A 26085-nucleotide genomic window follows, 5' to 3' on the forward strand; every position below is an offset into this window, starting at 1 on the left:
TTTTTTTTTTTAATTTTGTTAGTATAAAGATTATATTATTATAATTGTATGCTTACAAACAATATTAGTGACATATGCTCACCTTGTGATGCCACTAGAACGGTTTGTAATCTGAAACCTGAATGATCACAGTAGTATACACCAGGTAGATCAGAGCCTGCTTGGATGGTCATCCTCCTTGCATAACCACCCTGGTCTACATAAGATACATCACTTGGTAGTGTATCCCCTGTCCCTGTATCTATTACTCTACCATATGTAAATGATGTTGTCTCATCACTACCAGCTGAGTATCCACCAATGACAGTACTGTCAGTCTTACTTGGTAATGCTTTTCTATTGAAGAATGTGATATCCTTGTATGCAACTGCTGAAATAATTACAAAGCAATAAAAAAAGGTATTAAATATAGAATAGTGATAAAGCGTCAATAACCAATATATCAAAATGTTATATAAATTCACTCTCTTTTGGTTAACTTGGCTATATGTATAACAATGTATGGTAATTAAATGACGTACCCACATGTAATTGGCACAATCAGTAAGGTCCAAATTTTGAAACATACACTAGGTGTGCATGTTTGCAGTATGTTAGTATTAGATAAGTGCTATTAATTTAGAACAGAAAAATCACTAAATAAAGTTAACCTGTAGGCACCTGATTGCAATAAATCATAATGACGGGACTGGTCATGTGGAATTATTAGTTAAAACCAGTAGAGTAATTTCAAGCCCACTTTGAAATTACTTAAATGCTTCGTGAAATTACATAGATCATCAAAGTAAATTATGTTCTCGAAGAATCGCATACTAGTGATTTAACGAACTGACACACTGAACGCATTGAAAACGGTACAAGAAGGTTTTGAGTTACGGAACTACAAACTCGCTTGATTTGTGATGTAACCTATATATAGTTTTATTCTGCATTCTTGTAACGATTGTGATTACGTATAGAATTGATTCAAACAAATGTAAGACAGCCTAAAGATATATATAGCGATTAAGCTATTATTGCTTCACCTAATATTGAGGTATTTAGACACCGACATCATGAAAACCAACGAAATATATAACTACGTACTAGACATTGAATACGTATTTAAAGTTTTGAAACTGATATAATTGTGTCGGACATTGGTTTTACATAAAAAAATTCATGCAGTTGCGTTACACTTAGAGATTTTTTCAGTGTTTATTGAACCGTTATTCAAATATTTACTCCAATCGCGGAATGTCTCTGGTAAGAACAGGTTTAGTGAAAATTAGTTACGCTATCAAATTTGTCTGTTACGTTTTTCGGAAAACCTACGACAGTAATTTGCTGTTTGCATCTATCCAATTTCTAAATTCTGTCACAATGTGAACATATCTTATATTAGTTATGGTAGATTTTTAAAATGCAGATCAACATTGCACTGTATTGCAAAAGACCATCAGATTTCGGTTCTGACAATTATTTTTTTTCTATTGTGATGAAACGTATGTACAACTTGTGTTTGTTGTTGCTAAGTTCAATTGTTCGTACTATCATACACAATTATCTAATTTTGACACTTGACCAAATATGCAATTACCAATCCGTATTGAGAAAAGCATTTTAGTCTTTTTTTTAGTTCGGCGATATTTAAGCACATATATTAACATATATGAACAAAAAGTGTCATTAAACACTTTGTCCGAGCAAACAAAAAACACTTTTATATAACTAGAATTTAAAACCACAACTTCATTTATTTAGTACGTAGAGAAATATACCGTATCTTGAATCCAACTATGTTTAAATATGTCCGCCTACAATTCAACAACCGGTAAACGTTTTACGGTGATTCAACCATCAGAATAAAAAGCCATCACTGTACAATCATTGTTATAGAACTTATAATTTCCACTTAATGTGCCATTCTTTGAACTGAATGTGTAGAACTTTCGCAAAGTTTTACACCGCCATTATTTTATGATTATAATTAATGGACTATTCAAAACACTTATTGGTGACCCATCTCAAGTTCATTAAAATATTATTGAACTCAAGTGAGAACTTGATTTGATTCAAACCAAAGTTGTGTTGGTTTAATATTTTTGCCTATTTCCTCGCGTGTGCATTTTTAGTTACCACTAAGCACTGCAATCACAAACACGTGTGGCAATAGACGTGTAGTTTAAAACCGTAATAAATATCACATAATTAAAAACTGAACGCAACACGCCATTACAACATGAGCTGTCTTTCCATTCATAATATGGTACATGACAAATAACTTACATATTTTCTCAAATACATATAATAGACGTATATCGTCTGTGGCGCGTATTATCGAGAATGTCGCATGGCAAGGTAGTATTAGTGTAGCTAAACTGGGTAAATTATCTTGCACTTAAATGAACACGGCAATATACAACATTTCTAGGGTGTATATTAAGTAAAACAAGTTACAATCACAGGTTGAATATTAGTGATTAATATAATAGTATGAGATGACTCATTTCCAACATCTCGCATGTGTTGAACGTGTATTATGCCGTGTAATAAGCATATACTTGGTATGGTTTCTAGAATTTATCTAATCTATAGATCGGAAATTGAGGAATCTCTTGTGTACATTTTTTTTGGGACGATTCGTCCGGTATCTCTACAGTGCAAGTGCGGCATCCACGCGTTTAACAGGAGTAACAGTAATGACAAATGTAATCGATAGCAGTTGCAACTCAATTATTTGTTCTTTAAACTTAAATATGTTTGTCCTTAAACTAAAATATGTTATTCATTTAGTATTTATTTTTATTAAATCTTTATTGCAGGATATAAAGTGAAAAGTTCGTACTCCCATTAAAAAAACAATAATACAATAAAAGACAAACGATATAAACAAAACAAAAAAACAAAAGCAAAAAACAATTGTATGTAAAAAAGACTTGACTAAGAAATTATTTAGCGTAGCTGTGGCGTATAAATAAGTTTACGGTACAAAACATAAAACCTGAAAATAAAACATAAATGCGTGTCTAATGATTAAAGCACTGCAGCGATTCTATTATCACTTTTAGTTAGACGCGTATAGAGTAAAAAACATGTTTCGTCTAAGAGCATCAAGTGTGGGAATGTTGGAGGACACAAACATACCGCTAGCACTATAGTCCATGGGCCGATCAAGGAATGAACGAAATGCATTATTATACGCAACACTGAAATCATAAATACTTATTCTGTGGACAATACATGTTACAACAAAAGGTTCGGAACAATGTAATTGTATCATTACTACTGCAGCTAGACAATTTTTGAAGCAATAAATTGGCTCTGCCGAGTCGAGCCTGTTGTTTTTTGTCATTATCATATATGCAATTATCAGCAACGACAAATACTAAATAAACGTGTTTGTGCACAATTTTTAGTTTAGAGTCACCAAGATATGCGGGTGGAATTACACTACTTCTAAGAGCACTCCTCCGTCAAATAAAGTACGTATATTCAGACTTCTTAGAATTATAAACACGATTAGAACTATTTCAGGATTATTATATAATGGTGAATTCTGCACAAATCGTTGCTTTATATATCGTATTGTACTGAATTGTGGGTGCAATTGTTTTTGGTATGCTCATCGACTTGATGTCTGCTATTTTTAATAGAACCATTTGCTAATTGCTGATTAATATTGTTAGTTATGCTATATTCTCGACATAATCACTGTAAATGACAGTTTTCAAATTTGTAATATCCCAATGTACAAGGGGTAATACATTCTGCGTTTTCGATGCTCGTTGTTAATATTGAGATCTACAACTTTTCAAGCTGCACAAAATCCTGAAAATATCAGTGAATTTGTCAAATTCTTGTCTGCAAAATCACACACATCACTCAAATTCAATAAGTTGCTATTTTAGCAAGTCTGTGAACAGTACAAATATGTTATTTGAAAGGAAAATAGCAGCACTGCCCAAAATTGACAATAAAAATTGTTTAGACAATGAGTTGGCATGATTTGTAATCGGTAATGAGAATAAATTGTACTTTTGTGTGAGTTGGCTGCATTTGGCTCCATCAGAGGGGCATTTGTCAAGTGACCCTGTTGTTTCAGAGGGGCATTTGTCAAGTGACCCTGTTGTTTCAGAGGGGCATTTGTCAAGTGACCCTGTGGTTTGAGAGGGTATTTGTCAATTGACCCTTCTTTTTATGGCACACTGGCTTCATTGTACAAAGTACAAATACATACAAACATGTTAAATGCATACTAGGTCTTGTAAAATTATATTTATTGAAGTTATAATTGGAATTCATGAAATTGAAAACACACAGCATATAGAGAGAGTACTGCAGCAAATTAGGTAAATTACATCTCACAATGTTCTTTGATATTTTCTTTAAATATGCTTTGGTTTTGAAATTAAACAATTTTTAAAAGTAAATGCTATTTTTCAAGAAGTGTCTGAAGGTTATTGACTCCTAATTGTCATTATCGTCACTCAAGTCTTCATTGTTCATCACCTTTGAAAGGGAGTCACACAACTCTGCCAATTTGTTTGTGTTGCTTTCAGTAGCAATTACATGCCTTCCTTCCTCAATTACAGCCACAAGACCATTACCTGGAAAGAAAAACATAATTGCATAGTTTTGTCAAATCATTATCTAAAAACAGAACAAATGCAATTATGCCAGATTTCAAATTTGATAAATACATTTACTAGTATATGCATTAGTAGCATCTGTATTCAATGAATAGCAACATTAGCTAATAGCTACTATTAGATAATCTTACACATAAGGTAAATTTGTTTACCTGCATGTAAAACCCAACCACTGGGCATACTAAATCTTTTCACAATATGTGCGTAAAATATACTTGGTCTTTCAGAACCATCATCTTGACATTTCCATATATTTTCCGGTTGTTCGTCACCAAAATTGTTTATGGTAGCACTTTTTCCTTCTACGTTGTACTGCCCAACAACCATGCATTGTACAGTCTCTTTTATATGAGATGCCCTAGTGTTTTCTTCAAACAAAAAAAAAACATTAAATTAGAACAAAGAAAGTGATTTATGACAAATCTAAAGCATTAGAGTTACTGTAAAATGTTTTATTTTTGCTTGAAATTTATTTTCGCTATTCTCAATGAAGGTATGGTTCAGTGAAAATTAATCCAGCGAATATATCCTTTTCCTTATATTTTATATTCAACTCATCAAAAATAAATACGTGAAGATAAATTCCACACAAAAGTCATTTCAGCTACGATAAAGTATTTTACAGTATTCAATAGTGAGTCCTTGGTTGTAGGATTGTTTTTCACAATTATATTCACAGAAGCATATGGACAGTTCAACACAACAGAATGACACTAAATATCATGCACATTGCGTATACTTTATCCCTAAATATAGTTCAAGGCACAGACAAAAAACTTCAAATCAGGGTTCATAATTACTATAGTGACATGCCAGCTTTTTATAATCAAAACCTTAGCAAAATGACAAATTATACATGTTCAGTGTTTCCAACAAAATGTTGTATGCTAACCGAGCACATATATATTCACTCACTTGTAGCAGAATGTTGATTGACAACAGGGCTGATAGCAATATTGACTAACTGTCATGAAACATGTAAATTAAATATCATGTAAAATAAATGCTCAGTGTACCCCCCAGGCCAAAATAGCGTTGTGTTTCCTTCGCGATGCTATTATTTATCCTGTGATCTGATTTGTTCAGTCTCTCACAGACTGTACATTTCCTGGCTAACTAGTTAAATCTACAAATGCATGGTATTATCGCCAATTTCCCGAGATAATATCCTGTTTCTCATTGGTTGGATAACGTTTTAAAAAAAAAGCAGTTCTATAAAGACAAAGCCGTAAGCCCCGGTGTTAAACGCTCTTTGCCAAACGTATATTCATATGCAAATGATACAGTCACACTTGGGGTCAAAAGCCACATGTTTCCGGTGTGTATGAAACGAATTTTCATTATTATTTTCAGAAATGTAATTGTACTATTATTCTAGGTTGTAAATTTTTTCAGTATTTTGGATATTGTATTTGTTTTTTGAGATCAAAATGTGAAAATATATATATTTATGATGCAACTAAAAAACTATTATTGCTCAAACCATGGATGTACATCCATGCTCGAACATAATAGCATAAGTATTGTGACCCGTAACAGTTGTTGTACTTAACCGGAAAACAACAGAAACTGAAGACAAGCCCTGAGAATCATCAACCCAATGTTTAATTTATGCTTTTACAGCACTTTTTAACGATGTATACATTTCAAGGAAACTATCAAGCCTACCTGATTTGGAGTTCTGTACATGACAAAAACCTGCCTGTACATTTTTAAAGTTTCTGTCGACTTTCAGGATCTCCATAATATGGCTGATATTGATCACATCACACATAAATTGAAAGCTTTTTTATGGCAACCAAGATTAATTGCTCTAATTGTCACAATTATTTTTTTAATGCCATCTAGTGACCATTTCTGTAGGAAAAGAAAATTAAGTAACATTAACATCTGTCAGCGAAAACAGTTATCATCTATCACATGAACATACATGGATGTCCTATAAAAGTTCTCTGGAGCTTTATTATTGTCATGATGAGCATTTTTTATTACAGCTTTATAATTTCATTTGCAAATCAAGAATAATAATGCAACCTCAAAACCTTTTCTTCTTTTTTTTAAAGAAATTGTACTTACATCTCTCATGTCGACCATTGTCAGGTCAAATCCAGTAAATCCTGGGCACTGTCTTGCTAATGTAGCATAATTTAAATTCACCATATCTTCCATAACTGTGAATGCATATACACCATTCTTTGAAAAACAGCATGCTGACTTGTCATTTCAGCCTTTTTTTCAAAGAACAACTGTCTTTGACAAAAACTTGCCAATTCCTCAGGAATTCCTCGCGAGTAGCTTAACTTGAGGAAGGGTGCCAGTTTTTCTCTAGTGGTTGCATGAGGAAACCTTGTAAGTGCTTCTGGCCACCCTCCCCCTAAACATCCAGTTAACTGGCAAAAAGATTTTTGCACAGTCTTCAACTTTGTATGTGGAATCTGTGGAGTGGAGAGCATCTCTGAAGCTTTCAATTTTTGCGCTTTAACTCTTCCTTCTTCAAACATTGCAAAAACCCGCACATAGTGGTTGTAGTTTGCACTTTGCACAATGCCAAATACAACGGTCATTGTCACGGAATCAACTTTCTGCAAACAAACAGGAATGTAGATAAGTTATTTTCAGTACCAAATATTAATATATTACTCTCAGGTCTGTAAAACTAAGAAAATATTTCCATTGCTAATGTAAATTGCTCGATAAATTTGGTGCATAACTTGGACAGAGTATAAATGATTTTTAGCAATTTTAGTTGATTAATAGATCAATAAGAAATTGCATTCATAAATCTGAGTAAACCTTGATGTACCTTTAATAACAACTTGACTTTTTTGTTAATTCAGGTTTGTTTCAATATCACCACTATAATTCCTATCAAAATGTTGCCCTGACACCCCTCTACAGTTTCCACTAAGATTTATAATGGTATGACTCATTTATCCACTAGCCCTGACAACTGAAGCTATATTTAGACTGTATGTGCCTGGCCAAGATTTATAAACAGTAACTGCCCAGTGTTTTCACTGATCTTTATTTTTGTGACTAGGTATTTAAGTGATGGCTCTTTATAATAAAATGCATTTTTTACAGTTTAAAGATATAACATTTCTGACTTCTTTTTTAAAGATTTCAGCGTTAATTTTTCATAAAATCAAACAAAAACTAGGCTGTGGTCCAAGCCAAGGTCAAGGTCATAACATCACTGAAAACCCTAGCATTACAATCTAAGCTAATTATTTATTATGAGCATGCTCAGTTTTTCTTGGTGTCTCATTGCCATGTTAGCCAGTAACCAAGTAATTCCAGCATGGAAACATTTATGAAATAAGTCACTTTATCTGATTATCGCTGTCGGAAATCAAGTACTCACTTCTTTCAGAATCATCGCACAGGACTTTTCCCACTGACTTCTGGTTTCTTCAGATTCTGGCATTTCTTGTAATCTGTCTTTACACATTTTTACCTATGTGAACAAGAAAGAAATGTTTGTAGAATTTCTTGTATTACTTTTCACCAATGGACCTAAGTCAAAGTACAAGCTTGTCAGCTGACATTTTGGCGCAATTATTATGATTTATTTGTTTAATAAAGTTATTATTACATATAATATTTCACTGAGTATTCTGATTTATGAATCCAACTACCATGGTAGCACTGGTGTATAATAGTAATACATTATCAAGTCTTATCGCCATATGTTGAATCAACTTCGATATTGGGCTTTGTGCATTATGACACACAAGAGCCAACATACTTTAAACAAGTGAACTATTTTTTGTGAAGATCAAACCAAGGATGTACAATGATTAGTTTGGTATTCATTGATAAAGCAAAACCAATAGAGTCCATTGTAACACTTAAAAACTCACTTTATCACTGAATGTCATTTTGTATGTGAATGCACATGTATGGTTATGACGATGTGCCAACCATTTTCTTTCTTCCTCTGTTAGTCCCGCATAAACTACAGCATATCTAGATTTCAAGTTGTTGTTATAAGGGTATTTTTCACTCAACTGAGTTATGGCTTTGAATGAGTGTTGATCACCTATAATATCGTATTTATATCCATTTACCTGGAATAAACAAATAATTAATAACAATAATTTTATTATTATCAGCCACATGTTTTGAAGTATGCAATATAACTATGGAATGAATTGGTCTACATTTGTAAGGGAATTAAATAAAAACACCAATATCATATGCTACTAGTAAAGGAGTCACACATTTGAAGACACTTTAATTAACGAGTTATAAAGGCTGAAGTCCTCTTTTAAAATGAAACTGCTAATAAACTTACATTTGTCTCATTAAAGTCTTCTTTCGATGCATTATTTAAAACTACAATCAATGGCTGATACGCCTCGTCTAGGTATTCATCCATTTCCATAACTAATTTCTCAACCCAATTTTCATTGACATCTCTTATCTGTCTTCCAAGGCAAAGTGATGTGTTATCAATCAAGTACGTACCTGTAAGAAATTATAAAAAAAACAAACAAAAAAAACATAATTTTAACCCTATACAATTGCATAGTGATAATCAAAGTAAAACCGGAGTTAAACATTTATGGTGAAAAAGCAATTGTACATTGGCTTTAATATTTACCCCATGTAATTTTTTCACGATATACTTATTAAAACCAGTGTAATAAAAGCTTTGCATATTTCACATAATGAGAAGACAGGGCCCTCTATTGATCATGTGGAGAATATTAGTATAAATGTTGTTACATTGAATTGTTGCAATTTTCTCACCAACATGACATTCTTTGATTTTTTCTATTATGGCAATTTGGTCTATCTCTATTCGTCTGTTGCTTCTTGTGTCATCTTTTTCTTTGTTAATGCCGGAACAGAAAGTTGCTTGGCAGCTTCAGAGAGTTTTCTTTTTTTCCATTTCTTCTTGGCTTCTGTGTGCTTGTTGACCTGAATATACATGTAATTGTTGTTATAAATAAAGGAGTTATTGGCATGAATGGAGTTTAACTTAAAATTTGCATGGTGTAAGAAACATACCATGGTCATTAGTCACGAACAGTGAACAAAAACAAAATTTAATTTAACAGCTAAATTCCATTTGTACAAAAAAGGACCTACTTCAGCTACAGTGGAAGGGTTTGCTTACTTAGTAAAACCGGCCACCAGCTTTCAATTTAAATATTCAATGATGATTGGCTTAAGAGCATAACATTATCTATGCCAAGTGAAGGTGTGTACATGCCTCCTCAAGACTATGAATTTACTATTTTGATTTAGAAAAATAAACATTTATCAAATGTTTATAATGACGACAGCTTTATGGCCTTTATTGTTTATTGTGAAAAGGTTGGCACATTATTTCATCACCCAGCTATTGCAAATACTATCGGTGTGAATGTATTGCCCTTAAAGATTAAGACAGAGTATGATAAAATGTACTCACAACGGCGGTGTACATTCATCAGTCGAATCAATGTTGTTGCCATCTGAATCAACAGTGCTGATTCTGAATTCATCTCATCCTCATCGTCACTGAATTCTTCATTTGAAGCTGACTTTGGCGATGTCGCCATTGACGACATGACTGACGTAAACTTCTCACAAAAATCTTCAACAGATGAGAAGTCTCTAAATTGTCTATAGACTTCATTCTTGTTCCACACAAATCTGGACCGCGAAAGCCTACGCGGATTTTCACCTTTCCCGGCAAAGACGACCTGCAAATTACAGTACGTAAAATAAGCGTGTGTATTTGTTTGTTCTCTCGTCACTCATATAGCGCGGTAGTCGCCCTCTGGCGGTGGGTACGCTGGGTTATTACTTTTGCTGGTACAAACACTGTAGGGTTTTAGCCAGCCACCCACCAGTCCACTCACTAAACGGACTGGCAACTTTTTCCCATTTTTCCCTATTGTTCTTTGATAATTTTACCAAAATATATTCAAAACCATCTACATTTTCATGAAGTTGAATTGTTTTGCCTAAAAAACTATGAAATATGTTCAATTATACAGTGTCGTAGCACTCCGTGGTGTGATTGTGAATGAGGGTATTTTCGAACACCCGCGACGTCGGTTTACTTTGCATTAAAAGGGCGGTGGTAGTAGCTGCGTCCTGTTCGATATGAGACTCAGTCATAATTTAGTAATGACCATAGGATGAAATACGAACACGCGCTGCGAGCCGACTACCAGCCTTTAATTGACTTTATAGTTTTGTTTTAGGCTACATTTGCTAAATATGTGTTGTGATGCTGGTTAGCCATTTTTTACTGATTGTTTTTCGACTGGAAATCTTGTACTGATAACTCGTACTGAATATGCCATTGTTCACGCATATAATATTTAGTTAGTTCATGGAGGTAAAAACAGATTTACTCCTATGGTTAGTGCATCGTGCCTTACTGTTACTAAATGCATATATATGGTCAGATAAAAAATATCGCCTTACCCTCAAAAAGTCAGAGCTTTTGGCCGGTGTCTCGTTGTCAGTACCCTTTTCTTGATATGGCGTAATCTTCTGGATATGACTATATTCTTTGTTGCTGTTTTTCAATCTAAGAAGTGCTGGTCCAGCGGTGTAGTCAAATATTACGTAAATGTTCAGGTCGATCTCATTGAACCACCATGTTCGAGGTAAAGGCATTGTCGCTAGAATTAATGTTATGAACTGAAGTGTTCATGAATTAGGCGAGGGTTCTTCGAACCCGCCTATTCACATAGTTCATACCCACCATAGACTCCGGTCAGTCAAAATGACTATTTTGAACTGTAGGCATTAATCAGCGATTCTGTCGGTGATGGAGAGATAGAATCCAGGTCAGGGGAAGCCCCATGACCTCAAGATTCTTTTACCCCTTACGTCACGAACCCACGTGACCGAGGCCACCTGGCAACGCCACAGGTAGCCGTCCATCACTCTGGTTCCTTTCTCTCCGCCTCGAGGACTTAGACCAACGCGACGGAAAGAGTGGGGAGGTTGGGGGGACCCGGAGTTTATGGTGGGTATGAACTATGTGAATAGGCGGGTTCGAAGAACCCTCACCTAAATTCACTACGTTCAATTACCCACCATAGACTCCGGTCAGTCAATTTTACTATTTTGAACTGTAGGCAGAGTCAGACACCGATAGGTGGCGGGTTTTTCCGAGCAAACAGAAAAAAAGGAGAATGATGAAAGACTTTCCCCCAGTCCGGGATGAAAAACAAACCCAAAGACCTAAGTTAAGACCCAAGAAGGGTGGTGTCTTACCTTGCCTGTGCTGTCCCAGAAGCAAGAAGCCAATGCCGCTGTGGTGACAGGGTTCGGTGTGCCCGAGAAAGCTAGACCCAAGCCGAACTCGGGGTGATAAGCTTGAAGTAGGACCGAAACAGTTCGCATGAGGGCGTAGGTCGACAGAAGCGAAACCTGGGAGCTTCCAGGAAGTGCTAGTGGAACAGACAATCTGCCCGCAAAAATGCAGAGACTGACTTATCGCCTATGCGCAGAGACCCCTGCAGTCGTTCGGGCTGGGTCAGCATACAAGGCCTGACCCGCTACGACGGGGCCTAACCTGAAGAGACCCTGCTCAATAGATTGGGTGTCTCCTAGGTAGTAGTTGATGGAGACGTTCTGCGTTCTCCAGAAGCCTGCCCTCAGAATGTGTTTGAGGGGGCACCTGACGCTAGCGCTAGTGAGTTAGCAATCGCACAGACCTCATGTTCTTGTACTTGGTGTCTCTGCAAGGTCTGTGTTGAGGAGGATAGTGTATTATAGACCTCCAGTACAGTCGCAGTATTCCACCTGGGGATGGAAGTCGGGGAAACCGGCTTATCCCGCTTGTCAGGGCCGTAACACAAAAACATGTGTTTGGTTCCCCGTCTAGAAAACCTGGTACGGTTCTCGTAGCAACTCAGCGCTCGGACCGGGCAGAGAAGCAACTCCTCCTGATCTTCTGGACTGACAATATTTGCCAGCCGGAGGATGACGATCGGTTGAGGATCGTGTCCTGGGATTTGGTTCTTGGCGTGAACCCGATTCGTGTCTTAGTACAACTTGATCGCCCATAAAAGCGGCACAACCATCCGCAAAGGATAGTGCGCGCCTAGCTTTGACCGGCGCCTACCTGAGGCGAGGGCCAGTAGGAAGACTATTTTCCACCTCAAAAAATTGAGTGGTGCTGATTGGAGAGGCTCAAAAGGTGGTCTGCTTAGAGCGGACAATCCCAGTTCGCCCTGGCCAGGACGTTGGCAGCCCGCTCAGATAAAGCTTTCGTATGGGCGGGTCTAATGAGAGCCTCTATGCGGGTAAGTGATACCCGCTGGGCTCGTGGTAGTGCGCCGTCTGGTGGGGACGGCATGTCCGGTAAGTCCGGAAGCACTGCTGGTGTTTCGACTATCGTTTCCGACAGAAGTGGAAACTAGGCCCTGTTCAGCCAATTGGGTGCAACCAATGATAATATGCAGGTGTGCACCTGTCGAAGTCTTCTCCGGTGCCCGGTGGACTAGCGGGAAGGGAGGAAAAGCGTACACAACTAAGTGGATCCGGGGGGTAGCAAAGCGACCCTGGCCCAGGCTCCTGGAGTCAACAGGAGTGTTACGTACGTCGGGAGCTTGGTGTTCCGGGGTGCGGCAAATGGTCTAACCTTGGACCGTCCACAGCCGAAACAGCCTGGAGGTTACCCACTGGGGTATCAGCCACTCCGTGATCTGGAGACGGAGTCGCCCTGAAAGGGCGTCGCCAGACTGTTCCTCACCCATGAAGGTGGTGTGCGGTTGGCTCCCCATTGTATTCCAGGCACCAAAGGAGGATTTTGCTCCGCTAGGACTGACAACGATGGGGAATGCGTCCCCCCCTCCTTCTTGAAGGAGACCACCGCTGCATTGTCTGTGCGGAGCAGGACTCTGTGGTCTTGAACTACAGGTAGAAAGCGTGGTAGTGCTAATTGTACACTGTTCACAGTTCGAGCCGGTTGATATGGTGGTCCCAAAACTATGCGGGAGCCATATCTTTGGGCTTTTTCGTCCAATAGATGCGCTCCCCAACCCTGGGGGGGGCATTTGTTACCAGAGTCATACCTGCGGCGAGCGGGTCCAAGGGGGCCCCTCTGCCCGAGGTTGGTCAGTGACGACCACCAGGGCAGGGCTTCCTTCACTTGGTCCAAGATTGAAACCCGCCTATCTAGTTCCCATAGAAGAGCTCGGCGATATAACAAGTGTTATACCGGGCGGCTGCGTAGTGCGGCCTGGGGAACGACCCTTCGAACCGAGGTCATCATTCCGATGATCCGCATTAGTTCACGGAGGGACACCGAGGGAACGCTGACTAGGCATTCGGCTAGGCTGCTTAGCGCTAAGCAATATGCTTGAAATAGCTAAGCCAAGCTTACTTCTGTGTCAAAACTCCATGCCCAGGGACACCAACTGCGCGTTGGCTCGAGGTGGGACTTGTCGATTTATTAACGAGCCGAGCTGGTGAAGTAAATCCTGTGTTAGCCTGATGCGTTTGGCTATTACCCCTTGCCCGGGTTGTTGCTAACCAGTAGTCTGGGTACGGATTGAGGTGTACCAACATCTGGTGAAGCAGCAGCACTACCTGTTTCATCCCTCTGGTGAACACGTAGGGTGCTGTGCCTAACCCGAACGGAGGGGGGGCACCGAAGTTCGAATACTTGGCCCAGCTGGGCGATTCGAAGGAGATGGCAACTTGCTAGGTGCATCGGTACGTGCAGGTAGGCCCCGCTTAAATCTAGTGGGGCTAGCCAGTCAAAACGGTGGATGGAGAGAAGAACCCTGAATGGTGTCTCCATGTGGAACCGATCGAGGGGCACGTACTGATTCAGTCTGTCTAGGTCCAAAACTGGACGCCTGCCACTTGTAGATTTGGTACTACGAACACATTTGGGTAGAAGCCTGGACTTAGTTCCGGCTGATGTACCCTGTGTATGGCGTCTTTCCCCAGCAAACTGCTACTTCCTGTCTGATTGCTCCCGCCTTGCGGGAGTCCCCTGGCAGTGCCCAACAGGGGAGACACTGACGGGGGAAGTGGAGATTTCAGCGGTATGCCGTAAATGGATGTCACCACCTGGGAAGGTCGAGGGGTCGTTCACCCGCCGTCTCCAAACCGGACTACACCGGCACAATCTGTGTACGACAGGGATGTGTGGCCATGTGTTCGGCAGTTGCAAGGGGGAGGGTGCTCCCTTCCCCCATGAGGCGAGTTCCCCAAGGCCTGAAGTAGTCACTAAGTTGTGACCTGGCCACTCACCGAACACGTGCCTGTCTCCCCCGGTTGCAGAGGTGAGCATCAAACATGCTTCCCCTGCTGCCGGGTAGACATCCGCCCAGAGAGGGTGAGGAGCCACCACCTGGCTCTTACCTCCCTGGGGGCACGCCACTACCCTTCCCTCCCAAGGAAGGGTATAAGCGCTTGCCTCCTGGCTGACTCTGACTAGCGGGCAACGCCCTAGGGCGTTGTGTTTTCTGTGCTTGGGGTGCCCTCCGCTTGCCCATGGCAGGACCAACTGGCTAGCGGATTCAATCTGAACCCTCTGATTCATTGCACTCCGAAGCTCCGAGACTGTACCCACCATTCCCTAACAAAGAGGGGGAGGGTATCCAGTCTGCGTCACTGAGGTGGGGACGTACCCCGGCTCAGCTTGTCGGCGAAAACACATGCGTCTAAGGCCGCGTCTCATAGCACAGTAGTGGCCCTGGCCAAGCGAGCCAGGCAACACTAGGGGGTGTCGCACATAGATGGTCACCAGAGTGCTGGGCACGCATAATAATGCGCTCGAGCAACTCTGCCCTCAGGGCTAGATGGGTCGTCCTCAATTGGCAAAGACACCCATGGAACGCGGCTATCCCCTTTTGCCCGGTTTGCCAAATTCATGGTACCGGGGTCTGGGGAAGGAGTCTTGGAATCCAGTTGGGGGTGTTTTGGTCTCATCCCACGCTATGGGGTCTGATCCCGAAATACACCGACCGGGTAGCGTTTGGTCCAGTGGGAAATGTTGCCTAACCTTATCCCCACCCGGGGGCCTTAAGCATTACATCCTCCGCGGCTGACCAACGCTGCCCATCAACACCGTTTGCGTGCTCTGTGCCCCACTCCACACTCAGACGGACAGGAGAGATGTGCCGACGGGGTTGCTTTGGATCCCGACGCCCGTGATCCCATAAGCGTTGAAGCAACCTTAGGTGGTCGCTTTAGGATCAAGGGTGGGGGTATATACATTGTATCACTGGGATCGATGATACTCCGCCTCACATAGATGGAAGACTCTGAGGGACCGCCCGGAGTACCGGCTGTATCCAACGCGAGTGAACTGCGTCTCCTCTAACTTAAAATATGTGAGAGGGAGGGTGTTCGACTATGCGTCTCATGACAGGGTCGGTTCCCTCTGGGGACGCCCGTGGGCCGGTAAGAAAGGAGTCAAAACCCACAGCGGGGACCGGACACAAGGATAAATTCGTTACTGTTGTACTGTTACCGCGTGACAAACCCTAGCTGGCTGAAAGTGGGGGGGAGGTCAACGCGTGCCCTGCCCTGAAAGCCCTGCCCCGAGATCGGAGACTTGGCTGCCAGCACCCTGTTGGCATTCAGTGCCCGCGGATCCAGAGAAGGACCGGTGCAATTAGCCTGAGCCTCGGCCACCCCCCAAAATAGTGGGAGAGCTGTGACTGGGAACGGGGGTTCCCCGGAAGAGACGTGTTTGAATGCAAACATGCTTTCGTGTCTCTTCCTGCTTGCCCACCGAGATGATACACAGTGGAGACAGCTCGCTCCGACTGCGTCTGATCTACCCGGCCTGCCAGGGACGCAATTGCCCCGACAGTCCTACGACCAAAGCCCTCAACTCGGAGGCAAACCCGGTGCCGTGCGAGGAAGGGTCCACAAAGAGACCCGCAACGGGCCCCATAGGAGGAAAGCCTCCAGGGGCACAGCCTCGCTGCAGCCAGTAAAATCGGGTAAACCACCGCCTGAAAAAAACAGACTGTGAGGATGCCCTCCGATCAGCAGAGGAGACCGAGAAAAATATCGGTACCTTCACCGTCGGGCCTCTTACTCGACGTCCCGGTACATGAAGTACCGGTAGCCGAGCGTGAGGACTTTCCACTCACGAAAAACACGCAACTCACTTTAACCGACTTGTTTACTGGACGCGCGACCTTGCTGTGACGCGGTAATGCAGTCTCAGCGATCTTGATGGCTCTGAAAGAAAAATCTCAGGCCTCAGAACTCCAGTGAAAAAAACACGCTTTCACGCAAAAACCCCGAAACCCGCACGTAGCTACGACAAAGTATCTCGGATGCGGTTTCTATGCTGGTAAATTCTGAATATAACCACTGCACGGTCGACTCAGGAACAAAAAGGCATACATACTTTGCTATTCAATTTGTATATAGATAAAATGAGTTTTGGTCTTGTAAATTTAAGCATTGATCAATAATACATACACTATTTATGTATTTTATGCAGATCTTTTATTGGGCCTCATATTAAGGGTATACATAATTCTGTTTAAGTATGTGAGACTTATGGAACGAATTTGATATTATATTCATGTGAAACAATCAGTTCGTGTGTATGTCCTCCCGCCAAAGTGTTAAATTAACACTCATGTGCATCTTAACATTAAATATCCCTTAAATCTGTTCATGAATATTTCTATTTGCATGAATGTATAAATATATAACATAACAACTTGAAACCACAGTCCCTCTATCCCCAGTGTTCAAACCAAGTACACATTAGTATGTTCAGTAATTTGCGCCAAACACAGAGCTAGCTCCATATGCCACTATTTTGAACATCGCGCGCTCCTTAATATTGGTAATATATATATCGTCAGGCAAAAATGACGCGGAGCTACACTAATTCAAGTTGATGATGGCCCAGTAGTAAATGCAGCAGTCCACCGGATATTGAACACAACACCAGATTGTTGCTAAACGGACGCGAAGAAAATCCGCCGACTTGTTTCCGTTGCATCTATTGACGGTACTGATCTCGTATACAGTAAAATTGAGAACGAACATTCCTATGCACATTATGACATTACATATACACTCTACTCCTCCAGAATGCAGATATAACAACTGGGAAATACCTCCGGTCAAGGACTTTGATTATCATATTTCGCAAGTCGGTAAAAAAAACACGTGAATTTACTATTGCCCTCAAGTTTCCATACTACACGACTACTGGTTAGGCAATTTATCAATTGTACACATAAGTTGAAAAACTGTCGCTGACATTCTTTACAGGCCGCTTGATTGTACTACTGCCCAATCAGATGAGTGTAATCGCTGGCGTACATATTCATGTCTCCGTAGATATGTATTTGGAATCACAGCTTGATCTCAAAGCATCATAAATAGCACATTTCCCGGAGCTCCCGCCACGATGGAGTAGCTCAGTTCAGATTAGCATACTAATTGCGGTGGCTACCTTGTCCCTATTTATAATACCCCCTTTAAGTGTCTACTAATTCGTAGCTATTGCTCGAATTTGTATTGTAGTCATCTAAAGACAGATTTTACTGGAACAGATTTACATTGATTTCCACTAGCTTGTAATAATGCATTGAGAACGTTATGTAACGTATTCCGCAATTTTAGTATTAGTCAATCATTTTCAACATTGTATATCGATGACTTTCATGTTAAATTACACATGATGAGTATTAGCTTTTCGCAACGAATTATACTTATTCCGTGTTGAAGATTTTTTAGAAAATGATGTATATTTTATCATTATATGTGTGGAGTATGTGGCGCCCAGGGTGTAAAGAAAGAAAGATGGCGGCCAGTTTTCAGTATGGACATGACACTCAGCTTTGGTGTGCTGCGCAAAATCACTCTTTTTGACAATCTTAACGCCTGTGGTGCGTTATTTTCATGTCGCACACAAACATGTATATATCCGCGATACAATTTCGATGTTAATTTATAAGTTCGGAGCGATGTCAGTGTGAATTCCACGTGAAAGCGACGAGAAAGCCTGATTCAAACAGTCGTTTTGACTGCTAAAAATTACTGTCATTCATGGGTTTATGCAAATGAAGGTGTTAATCTAGAGTTGTTTGTTCAATGTCTAGGAATGTTTATGCAATTACGGATTTGATGATGTAAGTGATATCAGGAAGCTATTAGGAAATGATATGATGTGAGCTGTCCGGCCACTTCAGGGGCGTCGTCGGCGCTTCACGAAGTGGTCTAGCCGGAGCGAGTGTGGGTGGCACAAGCTGTGCGTAAACATTCCAATAACTTCCTTAGTGTATGTGCGCAAAGAAAGACATTTGCCATTACAGGGCTTGTAAACTTACTCAATTCTTATTTTGTTCGCGGCAACAGAGGTGATCTAGGTCAGTTACGAGAAGGGAAAAACGATGGTTTTCACCCTATCGTCGATGCAAAAAAGAAACAAGCTGTGGGTGCTGGTCTAGATTATTTCATTGGCGGATGTGACGGGCCTGGTTGGTCATGACAACATGATTATAGTGGGGTTCTTTCGAGGGGCTCGTCAACAAATGCGTATCAGACAATATTTGAGTAAGAAGAATCATAAGGTACGTGAACATCGCCGACTTACTATCTCAACTCTGTGACCAGAGAATTGCAAGGTGCGTGGACATGACCGTCTCAAGTTCGTATTTCTAAGTTCCCGTGGCCAAAGTTAATAATTTCTTATGAAACTGACTATAGCTTTGTTCACGTTACACGAAGTACGGGCTAAGATTTAAGCTGATTTAGGCTTATCTAGCATATTTGCATTTCGGCTAGACCCAATTGCGTCCACGCACAGGGAGGGCTAGTCGTTAGCACGGGCTAAGGGGTGACCTTTGGTAAACCGCTATTTACGAACGAAAAATAGATGACACGCGCGAGGTTCTATTTCTGCTGCTGGCATGTTTCGTTCTAATTTTGAAGCGACGTGCACAGGGACGCGAGAAAAGACGGACCCAACTTATTTGGATGTACAGATACAGTATGATTGTGGTATTTCTGCAGCCACGGTTGAATTAGTTGAATTGGAGTTGTTGTGAAACTCAGCTGTAGTCTGGTGTTAGGATAATATATTTATGGGATGTTCAGAGTGCTTGACCTTAGTTTATAACGAATTGAATACGGCGTGAATACCGGTTATGTATGTTGTATTTGACCAATATTAAAATTATAGTACTTTATTGTATGTAACTTTTCATATACTGTACAATTTAGTGATACCTCGTGAGCACATTATGTATATTTATACAATACAATATTTAGTTCTGATAACAACTTGTTTTTGTGTCGTTTCTTGTTGCGATTCCCTTGCTTGAGTTGGGGTCAACGGAAAGATTCGTGTCTGACCGTCATCCGACTTTCGATTCAAACTCGGCCGTAACACTAACATTTTGATTTTGGGCGTAATTTCAACTGATTTTCGACATGTAAACACAATTTGAAGTTTAGTTGTAGTTATGCTTGTGATGGCAACATCTCCCTTTCAAAAATAGGATTTTGAAATGAACAACGAAAATCAAAATCCTATTTTGAATTTGTAGCTTTTCATTTTATTGTCGCGCTAGGGGATACTGTCACAGGCCCAACGAAATTAATAACCTATTGAATAATCAAATTGAATCAACAATGTCTCCTGTCTTCCCACGCTTCATCTACATGATCTCGTGGGTGACCTGCAATGCAATGTACGCTATAGATAACAGAACAGTAACATTTGTTATTGTCTGTAACGAAATTTAGATGTCTGTCTGGGTAAATAAGTGACAGAATAAGGTTGGGGACGTCTGAGTTATTTTCTGGTACGTTTCAATGAAATGAAACGTCCCAAAATAATAGGATTTTTATTTTCGTAGTTCATTTCAAAATCTTATTGTTGAAACTAAATGATGCCACCACAGGAATAACTACGGGAATCACAGCTAAAATCTAAATTGTGATTACTGCCAATTTATTACGTCAAAAACCAAAATGTTAGAATCCAGAAAATATTGGAAATTCACTTGGCCGGGGTCCCGTGAGCGTTGAACAATGCAATTCAATACGTCTTTTCAAATCGGATAATAGCGTAATGCATGATGTTATCTTACGGAATTTACATATTTGGTTGAAATGATAACAGTCGTGTACCAAGCAAACAACTGGGCGGACCATGCAAATTACATTTCCCATGACGCACTGGTGCAATCCCTGGTATTGCGGAGCCGCGCACTAAGTAACTGTAAGTTTTTTTTTTATATATATATAGGCTTTTCCTGAAATACAGTTAATAATCGTAAGTCCTACTCTACCCACATTACACATATTGTGTGTACTAGTCTAGGGTTAACAAGAGTCTCAATAAGTTCACTGGATACGAATAATGTTTTCCTTACTTTTAAACCATAGTTCCATGTTTGAAGGCGCCTTTCACTCGTTTGCGTAACACGTTTTGCAAAGAATTGTTAAACAATTAGTAAACATAGTAGCGACATATAGTAAGAACAAAAAATGAAACGTGTTACCAAGTTTTATGACAACTGGAATCTAGTCATTCAGACTACACTCAAGAGTGGCCTGGTGAATTGCTTTGTAACTACGTAGTCGGCATATAATTCTTGGTCATCAATGATTAGTTCTACGGTTTCAACACGTAACCATACGAACTCACAAATATGAGTATGTTAAAATGCATTTTTTTACTCACTGCCTATATGTATGGTATGCTGTAATATTTTCAAACGCACTTTTAATTGTTCGACTCGAATTGGTCGAGCCGCAAATGACGACTAATGCAAGGATACCTTGTTTATTTTGTTGACTAGTAAACTCACTTCATTGTTACACACCTGCTACTATGCAAACGATTAAGATTTCGATTGAAACAACATTCAAATGGGATTACCTCAAATGAGGACTGTCGAGCATTGTTCTATTTTAAATGTGTTTATGCTGGTCTACTCTAACATTCGAATACGGAAGTATCTCTTTTGAAGCCCCACTTCATTACTGGGTGTGTGTTTTTTTTCTATCCGCCTGTGTATAGAACAATTAATATATATTCAATTACCTACCTGTTTGTAAAGTTTGGGAAACTAGCACAAGTAAAAGTACCAATCCCATGTCCAGTGCGCTTAATCAGTGCAGCTTACGTGGCTGAAAGTCACGTGACAATGCCTTGTTTATTGCAATGCACACCTAGACTGGGTATCGTGTTAGCACTTAAATATAACTCCCTCAGTGTGTAAACACTACTTGATACTCTATGGGAGTATAGTACAACATCTGAGCGCATTAAATTGACTATTAATAAAATCAGCCGATTATTACGATAAGTGTTGTTATATTTACTTATTGTGCATGCGGTCATTCACTGTCTGTGTCTGATTCTGAAGTATTTCAATTTATAGTGCAATAAATCAAAGCAATGTATTTATGGCTGATAACACCGCTATGTTCAGTAGTAATACACATGATATACGGCTTTTACTGTTTACTGTTTACTGAAGTACAAACTTATCGCTAATGCTAAGACTATTTACCTTGTAACAACATACATTAAATACTTTTCAAATTTCCTCTATTACTACGCGTATTCCATTATTTCGTTTAGTATTTTCTGAAATAAACGTGACCTATATGACTCACACAGATTACAAGTAGTTTCAGCACAGCTCGAGAACTATTTCATAACAGATAATGCTGGATTTGAATAACATCAGGCCATGGTGTGGATCAAGTATTTCTTACAAACGTCGAAATTATAACACGTCTATATTGCATTTGCTTATATAAAAAAAATCACAATTTTATGTCAGATTAAACATACAAATGTGTTAAACAGATCAATATCCACACAACATTTCTGCCGATGCTGGATTTCGAAAGCTCTGAAAAATACCTTTTTTATATCGAAAATAAAATTGCATTTAGGAATGAGACCCATATTTATTGAACATAATTTACATGATGTACTTTCCTACATGTAGATAATTGTATATAATTGTTGATATGGAACGCATAAAAGATAAAGTCAGAATCCGTCAAAATTGTTTCAACGATCACATTGCAAGTCATATTATTCAATTCATATTATACAATTTGTATAATCAATTAATGATGGCATGCTTAAAGTGTGCAATACCCTGTACAAGATACATCAGTCTGCAAATATAACTCTAATAGGACATTTATTGAAAACAAATGTGAGGTCAATAGTTTCAATGGTTATTGTTAAATAAACAAAGACAAAAATCAAATATATTGTGTAACACGATGTTTACCTATATCTACTAAAGTGTTGATTATAAAATGTCCAATTTATATTATTTAATAAGTAGAAAAAATCAAAAATGTTATTTTGACTAGTCTACGATCACAACTGCGTGAGGTAATAGAAGTGTAGTTTAAAATTATAAAGTCTAATAATAAGTATCACACAATGTTTAGATTTAATTTTTGGATATACCCTGGGAAGCACATAGGCAAACTAGTAACTCTAATATTATAAGATGAATTGTTGTTAACAACCTGCATGTTTGAGTGAATATTATGCAGTATAATAAGCATATACTATAATTATGTATTACTTATTGGTTGGTAATGTTTTACTTTGCTGATGTATAGTGTACGCTTTATAGAAATGTAAAGAAGATTGTAATCTGACTTCGATCGGAGGGTAAAAATAAAACGGTCAGTCTGTGATCGTAATTTTAGAAACATCTATTGAGCGTTCTTGTGGGTCTACAGTGCAAGTTGACTTGTGGCATCCACATATCTAACAGCCTCCTATGATATTTTGATGTATGTTGATTATATGCTCTTTTTTTAAACAATATTAACACACATTAAAACATTGTCATGTTTCCTCCCCAACTCAACTCAACTCAATACGGTTCGAATTTAACTTTCATATTTCTGTCATGAATTTGTTTTCGCGTATCTGTTGGTCGACTTAATTAACTGATTATTAGCGAATTGCTGTGTTATGTCTGTCATCGTTTAGGCCTATTTGAAGTTTTGGACGGAACTTGTCTCAGTGATTTGGAACTAATTACCAGATAACCACCGCTATTTAGACTACTCATTCTGACAGTTTATATCCATAGTTATTAATGTAGTGAACGATTAATCAAAAGATATGATGTATTCAGTACTTAGTGTGATTGGCTTTATGATTGAAGGTTACGCCCTAGAGTCTTTTTACTGTTTTGTAATTGGTTAGAGTTTTGAAAATGAATAAAGAGAGTTTGAGTTGGTCTTGGCAAGTACTCTACGAGAGACGCAGTCTGAGAGAGAGTGCAGTCCTGGAGAGTCGAGTCCTGGGGCGAGCCTTGAGGCAGTCCAGTCTTGGGCTAGTCTTGGGTAGCCTTGCGAGAGTCTTGGGGACTTTTCCCCAGGGCGCTGTGTCTTATAGAGTGCTCGATTGACCGACTAAGACGAGAGCTGAAACGTATTTCGTTTGTGTGCGTCTTATTTGACTGTAAAGTATAAGTGACTTCCCCGATCCCGTACCTCAAGGGGACGAGATAGAGAGACGAGACGAGATTCCCCCCTGACAAGTGTGGAGAACCCCCGGAGAGAAGAATTTCCCCCTGATATTTCAATCATAATATTTGTTTATGGATTGAACTCGAATTTGAAGAACTCATTAAGCGATCTGCGGCTCGCATATTGTTATTCAAACCAGGAAGACATCAAAACTAAGTCAGTCTACAGAACATGTAGTAAACGACCAAAAATTTTGGAAAGCGGAAGTAAATTCTAAAAACTAAAAACATGTCGTCTTTACTAGGTTTCGTTTTATATTACACACTATGAAGTATACAGCATGTATTCAGTGACCTACCTGTCTGTGAAATCTGATTAGCAAGGGCAAGTAACAGTAACAGCTTCATTTCTTGTGTACTTTTTCAATTAGGTCCGCCTCGAGGAGAAGTCATGTGTCAGCAGAATATTACCACAAGGCACACTGGGTAGTTCACCTAAATATAGATTCAGTACCTCAGTGCGTACGCAGTACAGTGCAATGGCACGTAACTAAATATACAGTAACAATGAAACAGGAGTTTACCTCATGTATTACATTCCAACTGAATTCTACTTTAGACACGATTAGCGCCAAACATTAATGTATAATGCAACTTTAGCTTAACTTTTGTACTGAGGTCGCAACCTGTATCTAGTGCAGCAGTTCATACAAGTGAGTCACCAAGTATTCTGTCATTGTGTTTAACAATAAAGAGAGACGCTTGAATAATAGCCATGCAGTATCTACTACTGTTACTTGAATGGAGTGTGTGTTCTATATACAATGAGATTATTAGCATATCAATGGTCTACTTCAGTTCAGAATAAAACGTTAGTAATATTTTGTTGTATTCCGTCGATTATATCGGAATCAAGTAAAATTTTGTTGTCATCTAATATTCAGATCATTGACCGTTTTCGCCTTTCAAACTACCACTGAGTCATCTGTGCTCGCTGGTTTAATTACCCTGACTGAGTAGGTCGTACTGACTTTGCATACCTGTTTTTTATGTATGTCGCTGTCTGTGATGTTATATATTTGGTTTTACAATCTGTATCTAGTCCATGTGAGGGCGCGCTCATTAAAACGCTGTCTGGGCCGGGGGTCGGCGGCCTTGGCGTGCTGAGTAGGGGTCCGCTTATAGTGAAGCTTTTCCGTTGCATGAGTTCGAAATTGCGTGTGTGTTATGAACACAATACGAGATGTGTTTGTATGCAAAAAAAATATTTTTTTTGTGGCACGTTTATTTGAGTTAATATTATGAGTAACCTGTGCTTGAAAACAAATGACATTGTTTAATAATAGTGTCGCGGTTGTTATTTAAGACACCCCTTAGTCTAATATGTTGGGTGACTAGGAATACTTGAACTCCCAGTGCCACGTTAAATCTAGAACATTCACCTTTTATATAAGTAAAATTGAAATACAAGCATACGTGTTAACATAGTCAACTATTAATATATTTGGATTATGTTCTGTTTTAAGCCTTTCTCTTGTTAACAGTGGTGGCGCTATCATTTTTGCCGCGCGCCTTCATCTGAAAGGAATATCTTAATACAAACAACAGTGGATGTAAATAGAATTGCATATATGAAGTGAATATAAATTTATCTGGGCGATATTTTATTTTTTTATTTTTAATATATCAAATTTTTTAAGACAATTTGTTGACTATTAGAGAAAAACATCTGAATCCAATGTTTTAGTCGTTTTTAATTCTTTGATTTGTTCGAATGGCAATAGCTTAAACTTTGAATTCACATTTTATAAGCAATATTGAGTTTCAGTTAACACGACATCTGTTACAGATAGCAAGGTCCCCACATTATGTATGAACATGGTTGTGTCACGAACCGCGTAACAATGCACTTCTGTCTAAAAGCATGCCATTTGCCCCAGCTTTTATTTGTCCACAAGTCAGTGAATCTTACGATAGTAACTGATTAAAAGACGTAATAAGTGCAGTTATAACGCCAATAC

General features: G+C 39.3%; 2 protein-coding genes across 2 annotated transcripts in view; both read right to left on the reverse strand.

Moving 5' to 3' along the window:
- LOC146738994 (uncharacterized) lies at nucleotides 1–24702 on the reverse strand. The gene is made up of 3 exons (XM_085503315.1): nucleotides 24649–24702; nucleotides 24424–24559; nucleotides 1–370 (listed from the first exon to the last, which is right to left on the reverse strand). The coding sequence occupies exons 2-3, from the start codon at nucleotides 24470–24472 to the stop codon at nucleotides 39–41; spliced, it is 381 nt and encodes a 126-aa protein (XP_085359441.1). The 5' UTR covers nucleotides 24473–24559; nucleotides 24649–24702; the 3' UTR covers nucleotides 1–38.
- LOC102807833 (uncharacterized) overlaps nucleotides 1–26085 on the reverse strand; it is a 150327-nt gene that overhangs the window by 26402 nt on the left and 97840 nt on the right. The gene's annotated exons all lie outside the window — the stretch shown is intronic.

The sequence above is a fragment of the Saccoglossus kowalevskii genome, chromosome 9, assembly GCF_978046115.1.
Source record: "Saccoglossus kowalevskii chromosome 9, keSacKowa6.1, whole genome shotgun sequence".
NCBI classification, from domain to species: domain Eukaryota; kingdom Metazoa; phylum Hemichordata; class Enteropneusta; family Harrimaniidae; genus Saccoglossus; species Saccoglossus kowalevskii.

Excerpts from the sequence above, each read along its gene's own strand:
- LOC146738994 (XM_085503315.1), bottom strand. The coding sequence starts at position 24,472 with ATGAAGCTGTTACTGTTACTTGCCCTTGCTAATCAGATTTCACAGACA. Across the intron at positions 371-24,423 it reads TAATCAGATTTCACAGACAG|CAGTTGCATACAAGGATATC; the intron begins GTAGGTCACTGA and ends TAATTATTTCAG.